The sequence below is a fragment of the Spironucleus salmonicida genome, chromosome 3, assembly GCF_000497125.1.
Source record: "Spironucleus salmonicida strain ATCC 50377 chromosome 3, whole genome shotgun sequence".
Classification (NCBI taxonomy): domain Eukaryota; phylum Fornicata; order Diplomonadida; family Hexamitidae; genus Spironucleus; species Spironucleus salmonicida.
In genome coordinates this window covers 1,707,171-1,720,384 of record NC_090598.1, presented here as the reverse complement: position 1 = coordinate 1,720,384, position 13,214 = coordinate 1,707,171, and the positions used below count along the sequence as shown (strand labels likewise).

Here is a 13,214-nt window from a genome sequence, read left to right as displayed (position 1 = left end):
GTAATTATATTTATTAAAAAATATACTGTATTCATATGATTTTAATTATATTTAATAAAATATTTACTTATAATTAAACTTAATAGTATAATAATACTTTCGAATTTTTATTAAATGGCTAATTAATAATAAGTGGATTTTACATATCTTCTTTATTGGTAAGTTCTTTAATATTTGTCTCTATCTATATTATTAGTAGCATTTATATTTCCTAGTAAAGGTACTAATAAAATTCACCCATAAGGCTTCTATTTAGTTTGTGTATGTCTTTTTATTATAGCTTATATTACCCACAGTATCATTTTAACTTTATCATTCTAAGAATATTTTTAATAGTTCCTTACATTCCTATTTCTTTCAAAATTCCTTTACATGCTGGTTATAATTATGTTAGTACCATTAAGAGGTTTATTACTAAATTGGTATTCATAATCTCCTTTTTAGGCTATGATGAAAACCCCTTTAACTTAATTACCACATTTACTAGGATTTATAGTTATTGAAATGATTGAACTGGCGAATACAGAAGAATAAAGAAATCAGGCAACTTCTTTTATATATTCATTACTTGATGATGAAATCATGTCAAAATAGGTAGTTTTAATAGTTATTTTTGGATACAATATAATTTTAAATTATATTTAAGGAAAATCATTAGAAAAAGAAATTAATGATGCATTACAAACAACAGATCCATAATAATTATCCTATCTTATAGATGAGGTATTTAATGTGTCAAAAGAAAACTAGCTTTCAATTTCACCAACTTCATATTCAGTAATAACAACATTATCTAAACGCCGTGTATATTTTACAATGAGTTTACTTATCATTGGTTAATTTATTGAGATAATCAAAATTAAATATTCCAGATTAATCTTCCATCTTTATTATCCATTAGAGTGGATCTCCTTAGTTATTTTATTTATGTCTGATAGAGATTCACCAATACCAGAAACATTATAGGAGGTTTTATTAAATATTAAAGATCGCAAAGCATTTTAATTATTTTTATAATAAAGATAATAAGGGCAACCATAATTTTAATTTTTAGTCGACACTGCTTAATTGCGGAATCCCCAAAATTATTTAGTTAATAAACAATTAGTCTAATAAATATATTAATAACATTTTAATAATTTAGATCAGTAGTGCTATTTTTCTTAATAAACACAATTAGTTATCCGAAATAAGTTCATGAAACTTTCATAATTAAAAAGAGATGAATATTTAATATTATTTAATGAAGCCGAGTAGGAATCAATAGAATTTCTTTAATAAATGATAATCCCTGCTTTTTATAAATCAAAATTAGGGGCAAAGTTATTAGCATACAATGCTTTTAATGAAATTTATTCTAATATTATTAAAATGAAAGAAATGGATTAATTTAGAGAAATATCTGAAAATCCATTAATAGCATTTGTACGCATATTTGATGATCATGATGCTAGTAAAGAAAGATTTAAAACATAATCAGAAAGAATTATTCAATCAACTAAAAGTCTTATTTATCATATCGACCTTATTGATCCAACTTAGTAAAATTAGATATAAGAATATCTGAATGTTTTAAACGCTGATTTTATGAAGCTATCAGGCTTTGTACGAAATTAGGAACACATTTGTGGGATATATGCATCAACTCTTTCAAGCTAAATTGGTTATAGACCTTTTTAAAGGTTATAGATAGATTAAAAATAAGTTTACAACATAAAATAGCCAGTGATAACCAAAGATAGCAAATAATAATTTGATGATACAATTTCTGAAGCCATGTCTTAAACACCAACGGAAACTTCAATTACTTTATTAAAGGGTTATTAGGCTCAAGATGGTAGTTATAGATAATTCTTAATTGATATACCAAAAGTACATTCTAAAAAATAATAATAAAAATTTTCCCAATTATCTGCACATGAATAGTAATAAATAATTAAATAACTTATTAAACTTGATGACTTCTTAAGTATCGAAGATTATGATCCTTATATTCTACAAAAAGATAATTCAATAGATTATCCATTGGAAATAGTCCTTTTAACATCATTAAATACTTTAGGGTTACTAATTATATTTGATTTACCTATAAAATCTATTCAATTATTTTCGAAAATTGTCTCTTAAGACTCTTCTAAATAACCATACTATAATGTTATGAGATCTATGTTAAGTATATAAACACTAACTGCTTTCATTTATTCACTATAGGGATCGTTTGAAGCCGACTGTAAAAAGATATTTTCAAAAGAGTTAGTATTAGCAGTTATTTTAGCTGCATCATGTAGTAGCATTGCACATTCTGGTCTTGATGATCACTCTATAATTTCAGTTTAACACGCACTTTCAATAATATATAATGATAGAAATCCAAATCAACGATGTGCCTCAACAAATGGTTGGAATATTATTCTTAAAAGTTCCTTACTAGGTAGTATTCCAAATGATACTATTAAATAAATTCGAAAAAAATTTATAGATTAATTAATTTCATTTGATGGTAAAAATTTTGACAGATTAATCGCTAAAATGAATAACTAGAAATTTAATAACAAGTTAATTATGGATCAATTGGAATTAGACTTAGTAGTAGTATTAAAAAATGATGAGGATCAAAAATTAATTGATAGTGCAAGGAAAAAATTGACTGATGAGGCGTCTAAACAGAGTAATTATTCAGAAATACTTTTAAATGTAGTATTATATCTATCAATTTTTAGTGATAATTATAGAAAGAGAGAAACATTAGAATTATTAGGTAGTAATCTACAATAGTAATTAAAGAAATAATAGCAAATTGAAACATTTGCATTGCCAAAATCGTATTTACCACATCAAGAAGATGTGTGCTAAGATATTATACTTCCATTATACTAACTTTATATTATTGATAATATATAAGAAAAAGGTCTAAAATTTCTTAAAGATAAACTAAAAGAATGGTAAAAACTAACTGAAATAAAAATAAGATTAGAATATGTTGATTTTTATCAGAGAATTAAATAGCAACTACACATTAATAGATCATATTGGTTTGATATATTAAATTCAGATAAAGACCTGGAGTGATAATAAAATTCATTATTATTTATGTATACGACGCGGAATCCCTATTATTTAAGCTAAATTTAAGGCTTATGGCTACGTTAAATTTATTTAGTGTTACTAGATTAATTTTTATTTCACCTATTTAGTAATAAAAGGTGATAATCCAATTGAGTTATTTGCTCTGTACATTATTTCTTTACTTAACTCAAATCTATCTTTAATTTTTTTCTCTGCAATTGCCATAATAGAAACATTCGACCCATCTTGGGCCTAAAATGATTAACCTCGTTTAAAATAATGTTTTGTATCCATAGGTAATGACTAATCTGATTAGTATCTAGTTGGTGATGGGTTATGCGTTCTAGTAAATATCTATCTAGATGATTATGTTTAAAATGCACCATTTATACGTCCTATGGATTAATTATGCAATCTATTAAAACTTTATTGTGAGTGATTTTTTAAGTGTATTATCTCTTTATTTAAGAGTTATTCATTTTAAAATCCAGATAAATATAGTATTGATCTTTAAGATTAAGTTAATTACATTTTTTAATTTAAATATAAATATTACTATATTATATAATTAAATAATATATAGCCTGCTTTTATCATAATATTATATTGTATATAGATAATTTCCAAAAATGACAGATTATACTCTTGATTTTCCACCTTCGCTAATTGCGAAAATAAATTAAATATAATAAGACTGCCATATTTTAAATAGATATTAGTAAAAATTAAAACATCTACATTAGAAAAATAGATTATAAAATACTTAATAGTTATATGAAATAACTTAGGATAAAGCAGATCTAGCTTTTGAAATAAATATGAAGTCTATTATTTAAAAATTTAATATTGCATTAAGTATTGATATAGATGAGTTTTCGTTAGCGTCATAACTTTAGTTTACATAATTAAAAGATGGAATTTCAGCATAAACAGTATTGGTTGAATGCTTAGAAGATGTCAATGGAAAATTAATAGATACTAAAAAAGAACTACTCTATCCAGGTATGAGTTATGCTGCTACATTTAGCAGAAAGCTGCAATAATACCAAGATTAAGCTAAAGCTATTTCAATAGATGTTTAAAAAATGATCAAAACATTTAAATAAACAGTTACCAAATAAACATAGATGTATCAAGATATTTAAGAGAGAGTATCATTGGCCACATTTAATGTGTTATAGTTAACAGATGAATACGAACAAAAAATGTAATAGAGAATTTAAATTGAACATTAAAATTTTCAATAAACTATTTAAAATATGGATCTTAAAAGATACCAGGAAGGTTATATATAGCAGTCCATTGTTGATTAAACTATGAATGTTTGCAGTTAACTTCTAAATTCATATTCCGATGAGAAAGAAGATGAGTTTTTAGATAAAAAATAAGTAGATCAGTTTTTAGATATAAGTAATAATTTGGTAGATGATCAAAGAGAATTATAATTATGGCTGAAAAACAGTATCTTATATTACTAAAGTGAAATTGATAAACGTATATCAAATTTTAAGATAGATATGTAATAATATTTGACTAATAGACTAGCAGCAATATAAGATACAATTACTTACGTGGAAAGTTAGTTAGCGAAGTATTTTACTGATGATTCATACCTAATATAATTAGGAAATCAAGTTTCAGATGTATAAAAATCTTGGTAAAATGATATCACAAATTTTAAACTTATTTATGTAGATGGAGTACTTTAATCTATGAAACACAAAATGGTAGACATTTTTGAGATCAAATTGACAGAAGATGCTGCAAATTGTCTATAACATTCAGAGCACTTTTTAAAGGAGATTACTTAGATGACGACATCATGGGTTGAAGAATAATCTACAAGAAGATAGAAATAAAAACAAGTAATTGATATAACAGATATGTTGCTTAGACGACTTCATTCAAAGGCAGTGGATACTGTTACTGTTAGATCTGAATAAATAAATGCATTGGGTTTATTACTATCATCAAAATTAATTGATTAACTAATAAATATGCCAAATCTTATAGATGCTAACGAATTTAAACATAAAATTAATGAAAAACTAGATAAGGCAACTTGTGATATTGCATTTACTGTTTATTGCCCATAAGAGTAGTATGATCATAATGAGTTTGTAGATACTGATGCTATGTAAAAGTATAGATTGGGAAGTGAAGGGTTGAATCTTAGAACTCGGAATAAAGATATGGTTTAAGATAATTTAGGTGTTTTCAATATAAAATCCAAGGATGTAAAAAATGATATTGAATTTCTGAAAACAGAACCGGTAATGAATATGTTAGCATTTGGTGGGAAACAAGTTAATTAATCTGTTGTATTTTTAACTTAAGGTGAGAAAAAGAAAATTTAAATGTAAAAAGTTCCTTAAGTCTTAGAGAAGACTATTTTATTTGATACTCTAGATAAACTAGAATAAGAAAACACAAAATTAAATAACTCACTTTAGTTAAATACTGGAATTGATAATTAACCAAAATTAAAGAATATGAAAAAAAGTTTTAGAAAGTTTAAAAATCATGATCCATCAGAATAACATATTAATATTGAGCTTGTTAAAGATGTAGAAAGTTAAAGATCATACAGTAATGGTACTGGCCTAAAACCATATGATGCTCCAATGAATAGATGGGGTAATAGATAACTATGGAAATTAGGCAATAAAGACCTTATCAACCTTGAAGAATATGTTTCAGAATATGAAAAATACTTTTAGTGATTTTGATAAATTCAATTTAATACATTTTACATTTTGATATACTCTTTGTCTCTTTTCATTATTCGAATAAGAATAACGATGAAACCAAAAAATCCTATGACACTATCTGTAAAAGAGCAATAGTATAACCATAAAAAACTAAAACTATCATCTTTTGTAGCAAAATCTGTAAGCATATGTTAAATTATACCAATTAATATAACTGAAAATCCTTAAATAAATTAAATTAACAATAACATTTTATTCTAACATATAACTTAGAATACTCTACTAAAACTGGATGGCAATAGAATATAGCATTCGTAAATAATAATATTCTTATATTTTAAATTATTTAAATTTTCTATATGTAAAAGTGATAACGGACATAATATTAAAGCTAATGATAAGTAGTTGCAAAATAACGCTAAAAATAGATAATATTTTACTTTAAGCTAACTTTTAAATTTACTTAATGAGAAGCTAATTTCATACATTAATTATTCATTAATATGAATAAAGTATGAAAGATGAAACAATTTTAGAAACAAATAGTAATTATTCTATTCATTTGATATATATAACTAATAGAAGACAAAAGAAGTATATGTAATTTATCTTAAATTCTATATAGTTCCATTAATAATGCTACTTTTAATGGAAAGATATAAAAATGAAGCCTTGTATCGTAGAAATATATTGGTATAATTAATTTAGAATTTAGAATCATTTTCAAAATAGCTATTAAATATCATAATAAATCCTATTAGTAATCTTAACATTGACTATGAGATAAAGTATGTATAATTATTAACGTTATAATACAAGGAAAAAGAAATTGTATAAAAAAATTAGATTGCTTCATATAATGATGCTTTATAACTATATTCATAATACTAAGTAAAATAAATAATTGGATTTATAAATCCATAAGTTAAAGAAGAAAAATAAACCAAATAATAATATTATATCGATAAAGGGTAGATTAAATACAGCACAAGTAATAAAATACTACATATAACTACTGATATGATTAATTATAGTAGAAAAACTGTACATAATAACGTTTAAATTTAATTGTTATTATCTCTTGTAGCAAACTATAAAGTTAGCCTTGTAGCTGATAACTAAAAAGGTTATATAATAAAATCTAAACAAATAATGTATATAATAAAAATTATATCTTTATCATGCTATGACAATAACACAATGTAGTTTTAAATGATACATAAAAATCCTAAAATAATATCTGCACAAAAAATACTTATTTTTCGAGCTATAAATCTAGATGGAATAATTAAAACATTATTTTTTGGAGAATTTTGGTTAATATTTATGATATATTCTTATTTTCCTTAATGTACTAAGAGATCCATTTATAATTAAATTATTTATTGATTATATATTTTATAATATAAAATAACAAATCATCATTACATCTTAGCTCTAACTGCAGAAAGATGGCCTTCTTGTTTTTATAATTAAGCAACTAGCCTGGTTCTATGTTCAAAAAGCTCCTTCTTTTGATCTTAAAAAAGTTGCTTCTCTTCTATTAATTACTTATTCTCAGAATTTAAATTTTCACGTTCATCACATAGCTATTAAACATAATTTTTACACTCAGCAATCTATTAGTTAATATAAGCTGTTTATTTTTTTTATTCAATAAATTATTAATCAAGACCCATAATAATTTAAATTTCTGATTAAACTGAGTGCTGTAAATTACTAAAATTTTATTACATAGAATTTTTTCTTGATGAGGCAGTTTAAATTAAGTTATAAGTGAAGTCAGATTCTTTCTTTAATTTGAGGAGTTAATTGCGCATTTGTTAGCATTCTAATTAGAAATTAGCTACCTCCATTTTATGAGATCTGTTCAAATTTTTCAGCTCTTCGTAATTATTAGACATTGTTTTCAAACGCTTTGAAATTGAAGGCTCATTAGACATTATTTAAAATTTGAAACTATTTCAATATTTATATAATATATCGATAATATCAATTATAATGGAAAATTATGATAATTTATTATTCTCTAGTATCTAGTTAGATTCATGCTACTATTTTAATAATGAAACAAAACTTATATCTGAAATAAACAACTAGCTGTATTTAAACCCAAAACTTTAGTAATGTTGGGTTGGAGCTTTAGATTATGAGTAACCTATTAGTTTTGAAGATAAAAATGATTTTTTACATTTTAAAGATGTGGTATAGTAAAATAAATTAATAGAAGAATTTGATAAACAAAATAGTGCATGTTATGATTAAAATGAATATTAATCAGATAATATAGCAACTTAAAGTGTTAAACAAAATATATAAACAGATAAATTTATTTAGTATGATTTTCTACAAATAAATTTGTAGGAGCCTGAGCTGATTTGTGTATAACAGCTATAGGTAGATAATCATTTTAATATATTATTGTAAAATAAGTAATACACTATTACAATTGAGAATACTGGTGCTTTCATATATGATGAAAATGAAGTTAAATACCTTTTATTTCCCTACCTTACCATACTAGAAAACATATTTTTTAATTCGGATATTTGTCATATTCATGCAGAAAACGAAAAGTTCCTTTTTAATATTTCTAAACATGATTTTATTCTCTTTTCGGCTATAATATCTAATTGTTATTACAACATCGATTATCACCAAGTGTTATTAAAACACTAGTAATAATACAATTTTATTACTAGTTAAATCTATGATTTTTTATGCTACCAAGATCTTACATAACTATAAAAGTATTACAATGATTTAGATAAATAATAATAGTTCAATTTTGAAAATTATATACTATAAATAAAAAATCTAAATTTATTAGTTATACAAACATAAATAAAGTAAATTGATGTTTAATAAGTATAATTTAAAGATTAATTTTTAATTGTGTTGATGCTGGAGTCTGGCCTATAAATAAAGTAAGCATTTAGTTTAGATTAGTTTAATATTAATCTTGACGATTTACATTTTTAATTGTTTATATAATTGTTACCAAATTTACTTAATTTAGATAAACTTGACACGTTTAATATGCCAAAGATTTACTACTAAATTTTGTATTTTATACGGAAACTAATATAAGATGAATAGTTTTTAAGTTTTAGTTTATTAAAATTTGAATAAATGAATAACATAACATTGATTGGTTAATAAAAAAACATATATACATAACCGTTATTCATAGAGTTAGTGTAGATTCTAGGTATTCCATCTAAAAATATTAATTATATGTTCGATCAAAATACAAAAAGCGTTTAGAATATTAAATTTGATCATTTTTTAGAAGTTGACCATATTTTATAATATTTTTGTTATTGTAATAATGATATTATGGCCGTAGCATAAAATTTATTTTCGGGAATATTTCCTGGATCACCGCATTAAAATAGCAATTAATATTATAAATCTTAACAAAGAATATTACGTATAGTTTAAAATCTTCAGAGTAGTTCATTATAAAAAGTACCATTACGGTATTTCGATATTTAGCATTTAATTTTAATTTATGAAATATAAATATAAAGTATACAACTGGGAAAAATTTAGTTGGATATTGAAATAAAATAATCAGATACATAGTGTGATATTCAATAATATAGTTAATACATCAAAATTGACTGATTTAATCTTTTGCTTAGATTTAATTTTCAGATTATTTTTAAAAGTTAAATCTATCAAGATTTAATACATATTCATATAACATAATTTTTAAGTAAGTATTTGGACTCATTGGAAAATTATATAGCTTATTTTTTAATTATATTCCAATCCATCTTTTTTGCTAATTTGTGAAATTGTAATGAGATAAATTAGAAAATTATTTTATTGAAACCTAAGTTTAATTTTTATCGTTATCATATACAACAATTAATGATAAATATTAACACACTGCGACTCATATTATCAAAATTACCTATTTATTGGTTTGGGAAAACTATTAAATATATATTAAATACTTGTTGTATTACTTATCAATAATAAAATCCGATTAATTAATACTCTTTTTAAGTCATGATAATTCTTTTTAACTAATAAGGAATATACGCTATAAAACATAAATTTAACTGTATAAAATAACTTAAATTAGGTTGGATCTTCATTATTTAAAATTTTGTTAGTTAGATCTATATGTAATCATCAATAACACCAGATATTTACAGTTAAATTTGTTATGCTATAGTTTAAATTTATAAAATGTAAAAGTATAAACAAAATATCTTAGTAGTACAATAATTATTTAAAAAGTTAGTATTATCAATTTTATAATATTTAATTATAGTGCGTATGAGTATATTTAATTAATATTTTATATTCTTATATTACATAAGTATTAATATTGATTAATTTGTTCTAACATTGAATTACTCCTAATTGTTGAGAATATATTATTAGTTAAAATAATTCAATTGATTAAATAATTTAAATAATAAGTAAAATTTAAATAATAAAAATAAATATAATTATAATTATTATATACAATTAGGTTAATCACATTAAACAATTAACCATTCCTATTTCTTACGAATGTCAGTTACTTCACCAACCATGAGAAGAAGAATGTGGAAATTAGAATAACTGAAAATGGATTCTGATCTAGCCTTAAGGGTGATTAACCATGTTTTAGATAGCAGTTATAAAGATTTTGTTGAAGATATGAAGACAGGCACTGTATTTTTAGAATTTTTCAATAAATTAAATAATATGCACATGAAAATTAACTCTAAAGATAATTTATTCATTCATATTGAAAATCACTCTCTTTTCTCAAAAGCTATTAATTGCTTCTATAGTGGAGGTGACTTCATTAATGGTTCTTAAAGTGAAGTTAGTGAGTTAGCTAGAGGTGTAGTTGCTCATGTTCATGAAGTAGATCATGGAATTATTGATATGGTTATGGAAGCTAAGGAACTTGAAAATATGGTTAGATCTGCGAATATAGACAAACTTACTTAAAGACATGAAGAAAACAACATATTACTTTCTTAAATTTTAGAAGATGATAACTCGGTAATGGAGATTCCAGGACCAGTTAAGAAAAGAATTGAGAGCACTACTACACCAGCTGAACCTAGAAAAATTAATTATGGTCCTCCAGCTCAATCAGAAAATTCTGGAACTGCTATTGCATATGCTTGTATAGCATTAGAGGCAGCAGGTAAGGATATTAATTCTGAAAATATTAATAAAATAATGATTGCTACTGGAATTACAGGATTTGAAATGTGGGTAGATTTATTTGTTTCTTTTATGAAAACTACTTCTTGTGATAAAATGTTTAGTTAGATAGGTTCCGGATCATCATCTGTCAGTTCTCCTGTTACTAATGCTGTATAATCCAATGAAAAAGAAAAAACAGAGGAAGAGGAAATGGTCGGTGGTTTTTGCATGGATGACTCATCTTCAGACGATAGTGAATCAGACTGATTTAATTATATTATTTCTAAAAATATACTTTACTATTTAATTATGAGTTATAATTTTTTGATATATTATATTTTGATATATTTATTATCATTTTACTAAATTAAAATCATGCAATTTCCAAACTGTTTAAGTCCTTTATCTAGTACAACATTAAAAAGAGTCAAAGCTTATTTAGAGGATATTTTAGACGCTTAATAAATAGCACTAGAGCTTATCAATTATATTACGTAAAAGTAATATACGTCATTTATTGATTCAATTAAAACTGGATAAGAGCTTTGTAATTTATCCAACGAAATATTGAAATAAAACATTAATATAAACATGAAAGAATAATTATTCTATTATTTATAAAATCATAAAAATTTTTGTCAATCAGCTAAAGTGGCTTATGATGCATCGGATTTATTTAAGGAACCGCCTTATTTAAAAACAGTTGAATATGTGGCATAAAGTATAATATCATTGGTTAAAATCAATATGTATCCCATATTTGATTAAGTGTAAAATGAATTGAGCTAAAAGATAAAAGAAATTTAGAATAAAAATGGTTTATTTTCTTATGCTATAAGTACTAATGAATGGAGTTAGTTAGTAGAATCTAAATTAGAAAATATATCTAATGACTCTAGTACTAATGATCAGAGTACTACTATTTAAACACAAGTATCTACAGATAAATATGATAATATTAGTTTAGATGAATAAGATTAGTTATTTAAGGAAGCAAGAGTAGTCGAGGAAGCAAGAGTAGTCGAGGAAGCAAGATTAATCGAGGAAGCAAGATTAATCGAGGAAGCAAGAGTAGTCGAGGAAGCAAGAGTAGTCGAGGAAGCAAGAGTAGTCGAGGAAGCAAGAGTAGTCGAGGAAGCAAGAGTAGTCGAGGAAGCAAGAGTAGTCGAGGAAGCAAGAGTAGTCGAGGAAGCAAGAGTAGTCGAGGAAGCAAGAGTAGTCGAGGAAGCAAGAGTAGTCGAGGAAGCAAGATTAATCGAGGAAGCAAGAGTAGTCGAGGAAGCAAGATTAATCGAGGAAGCAAGAGTAGTCGAGGAAGCAAGAGTAGTCGAGGAAGCAAGAGTAGTCGAGGAAGCAAGAGTAGTCGAGGAAGCAAGAGTAGTCGAGGAAGCAAGATTAATCGAGGAAGCAAGAGTAGTCGAGGAAGCAAGATTAATCGAGGAAGCAAGAGTAGTCGAGGAAGCAAGATTAATCGAGGAAGCAAGAGTAGTCGAGGAAGCAAGAGTAGTCGAGGAAGCAAGATAAGCTTTATCAATATTTAATATAAATTCTACCATGATTTAGTAAAAATAATATATTGTAGACTAAGATAATTCAAATTTATAATAAATACTACAAAGTAAATTGACTTTAAAATTTGGCTCATAAATATATCCAGAAAACAACATTAGAAAATTATAATTAGATAGAACATAGATTTCAGATTAAATTTACTCGACATCAGATTTTAAACTCTCACTTGCAATATGTGGTCCTATGTCTTCTGGAAAATCTTCTTATCTCGGCAAACTCTAGAATAATATTTTTGTATAGTCTGCTGCAACAGTTGGTTTGGATATTGTTACACTCAAGTTTTTGTCTGATAAAAAAAATTACCAATTAGTTTTTTATGATACTGCAGGTCAAGAATAGTATTTATCTATTTGTAATAGCGCATTTAAGAAATCTAACATCATTTTACTATGTATTAGCTCGATCGAAGGTGAATTTAGTCTTCTTGATCTTTAATATTGGTATAATTAAATAGTTATTTTCAATAAAGAAATAATCTTGGTTGGTCTGAAATGCGATTGTAAAAGTCCAAAAATTGAGAATTAAATAAGAACATTCGCAAATGATAATCATATTTAGAAGGTTCTATTTGTTTCTGCAAAAAATGGAGAGAATATTAATTAAATCTATGAATTTATAGAGTTTGAAGAAGTTATAATACCTACCAATATTAATATTTAAAATAGTCTAATAAAAAAATCATGTTGCTGAAATGAATAA

The 13,214-nt window shown here is 24.6% G+C and overlaps 5 protein-coding genes across 5 annotated transcripts; 4 read left to right on the top strand and 1 right to left on the bottom strand. All coding sequences in view use genetic code 6, as the record gives it.

The window, feature by feature from the left end:
* Window positions 1–114: 114 nt before the first annotated feature.
* SS50377_23351 (Transmembrane domain-containing protein) lies at window positions 115–3,069 on the top strand (the record flags this gene model as incomplete). Its single annotated transcript, XM_067907216.1, has 1 exon — window positions 115–3,069. One exon carries the CDS (start codon window positions 115–117, stop codon window positions 3,067–3,069), a length of 2,955 nt encoding a protein of 984 aa, XP_067766484.1.
* An 815-nt stretch (window positions 3,070–3,884) lies between these two features.
* On the top strand, window positions 3,885–5,789 carry SS50377_23350 (uncharacterized protein; the record flags this gene model as incomplete). The annotated part of the gene is made up of 1 exon (XM_067907215.1): window positions 3,885–5,789. The coding sequence occupies one exon, from the start codon at window positions 3,885–3,887 to the stop codon at window positions 5,787–5,789; it is 1,905 nt and encodes a 634-aa protein (XP_067766483.1).
* A 1,409-nt stretch (window positions 5,790–7,198) lies between these two features.
* On the bottom strand, window positions 7,199–7,720 carry SS50377_23349 (uncharacterized protein; the record flags this gene model as incomplete). Its single annotated transcript, XM_067907214.1, has 1 exon — window positions 7,199–7,720. The coding sequence occupies one exon, from the start codon at window positions 7,718–7,720 to the stop codon at window positions 7,199–7,201; it is 522 nt and encodes a 173-aa protein (XP_067766482.1).
* Window positions 7,721–10,310: 2,590 nt separating this feature from the next.
* SS50377_23348 (uncharacterized protein) lies at window positions 10,311–11,210 on the top strand (the record flags this gene model as incomplete). Its single annotated transcript, XM_067907213.1, has 1 exon — window positions 10,311–11,210. One exon carries the CDS (start codon window positions 10,311–10,313, stop codon window positions 11,208–11,210), a length of 900 nt encoding a protein of 299 aa, XP_067766481.1.
* A 108-nt stretch (window positions 11,211–11,318) lies between these two features.
* SS50377_23347 (Rab family GTPase) lies at window positions 11,319–13,205 on the top strand (the record flags this gene model as incomplete). Its single annotated transcript, XM_067907212.1, has 1 exon — window positions 11,319–13,205. The coding sequence occupies one exon, from the start codon at window positions 11,319–11,321 to the stop codon at window positions 13,203–13,205; it is 1,887 nt and encodes a 628-aa protein (XP_067766480.1).
* Between the last annotated feature and the right edge of the window lie 9 nt (window positions 13,206–13,214).